Here is a 541-nt window from a genome sequence, read left to right as displayed (position 1 = left end):
ACCGCGCCGGCTGAGCTTTGCTGGGGTGGTTGACCGCGGCGCTGGAGGAACAAAGAGCCGGAGAACAGGGTTGGGAGGTCGAGTCCCCGCGGGTGGCGACGCGAGCCGGTGGTATTTCCGCCTGTGACGGCGCGTGTTCGGGGAAACTCCTGCTGGCACGGTTAAGCCCGGTTACGCGGCATCAAACCGGTGACCCGGCGCCTTCCGGCTGGCTGCGGTGAAGGAAATTTGGGTGTTGGGGGGCTCTCACCCGTCCTCTTCTCCCTCTGCAGTTCCCCAGGGAATCCTTCCCCCTTTCCCCCCGGGAATGTTTCCCTTCTGGCCGCCGGTTGGTCCCTTCCCGCCGGTTCCCGGCGTTCAACCGCCCAACGGCGCCGAAAACGCTGCGCCGAGCTCCGGCGCCGCTTCGGGTGAGTTTTCTCCCGAAATCCGAGGGGTCGGCGCTGCCGAAATGGGGCTCCCTCCTCCCCTGCCCACCCTCACGTCCCTTTTGTCGCCGCAGCCGCCAGGCCCGGTGACGCCGCCAACGCCGGACCGGAAG

At 67.8% G+C, this 541-nt stretch overlaps 1 protein-coding gene across 1 annotated transcript in view; it reads left to right on the top strand.

Moving 5' to 3' along the window:
- The window catches only part of SYVN1 (synoviolin 1), a gene marked incomplete at its 3' end in the record, with an annotated part of 8,219 nt that extends 7,678 nt beyond the window's left edge, over positions 1-541 (top strand). Inside the window, exons 10-11 of the mRNA XM_009273893.2 lie at positions 273-410; positions 503-541. Of these exons, the coding sequence (XP_009272168.2) occupies positions 273-410; positions 503-541 (177 nt within the window). The remainder of the gene's footprint in view (positions 1-272; positions 411-502) is intronic.

This window comes from Aptenodytes forsteri, unplaced genomic scaffold (genome assembly GCF_000699145.1).
Source record: "Aptenodytes forsteri isolate BGI_AS27 unplaced genomic scaffold, ASM69914v1 Scaffold634, whole genome shotgun sequence".
NCBI lineage: Eukaryota > Metazoa > Chordata > Aves > Sphenisciformes > Spheniscidae > Aptenodytes > Aptenodytes forsteri.
The sequence above is the reverse complement of the archived record's forward strand: the minus strand, read 5'-3'. Positions and strand labels throughout refer to the sequence as shown.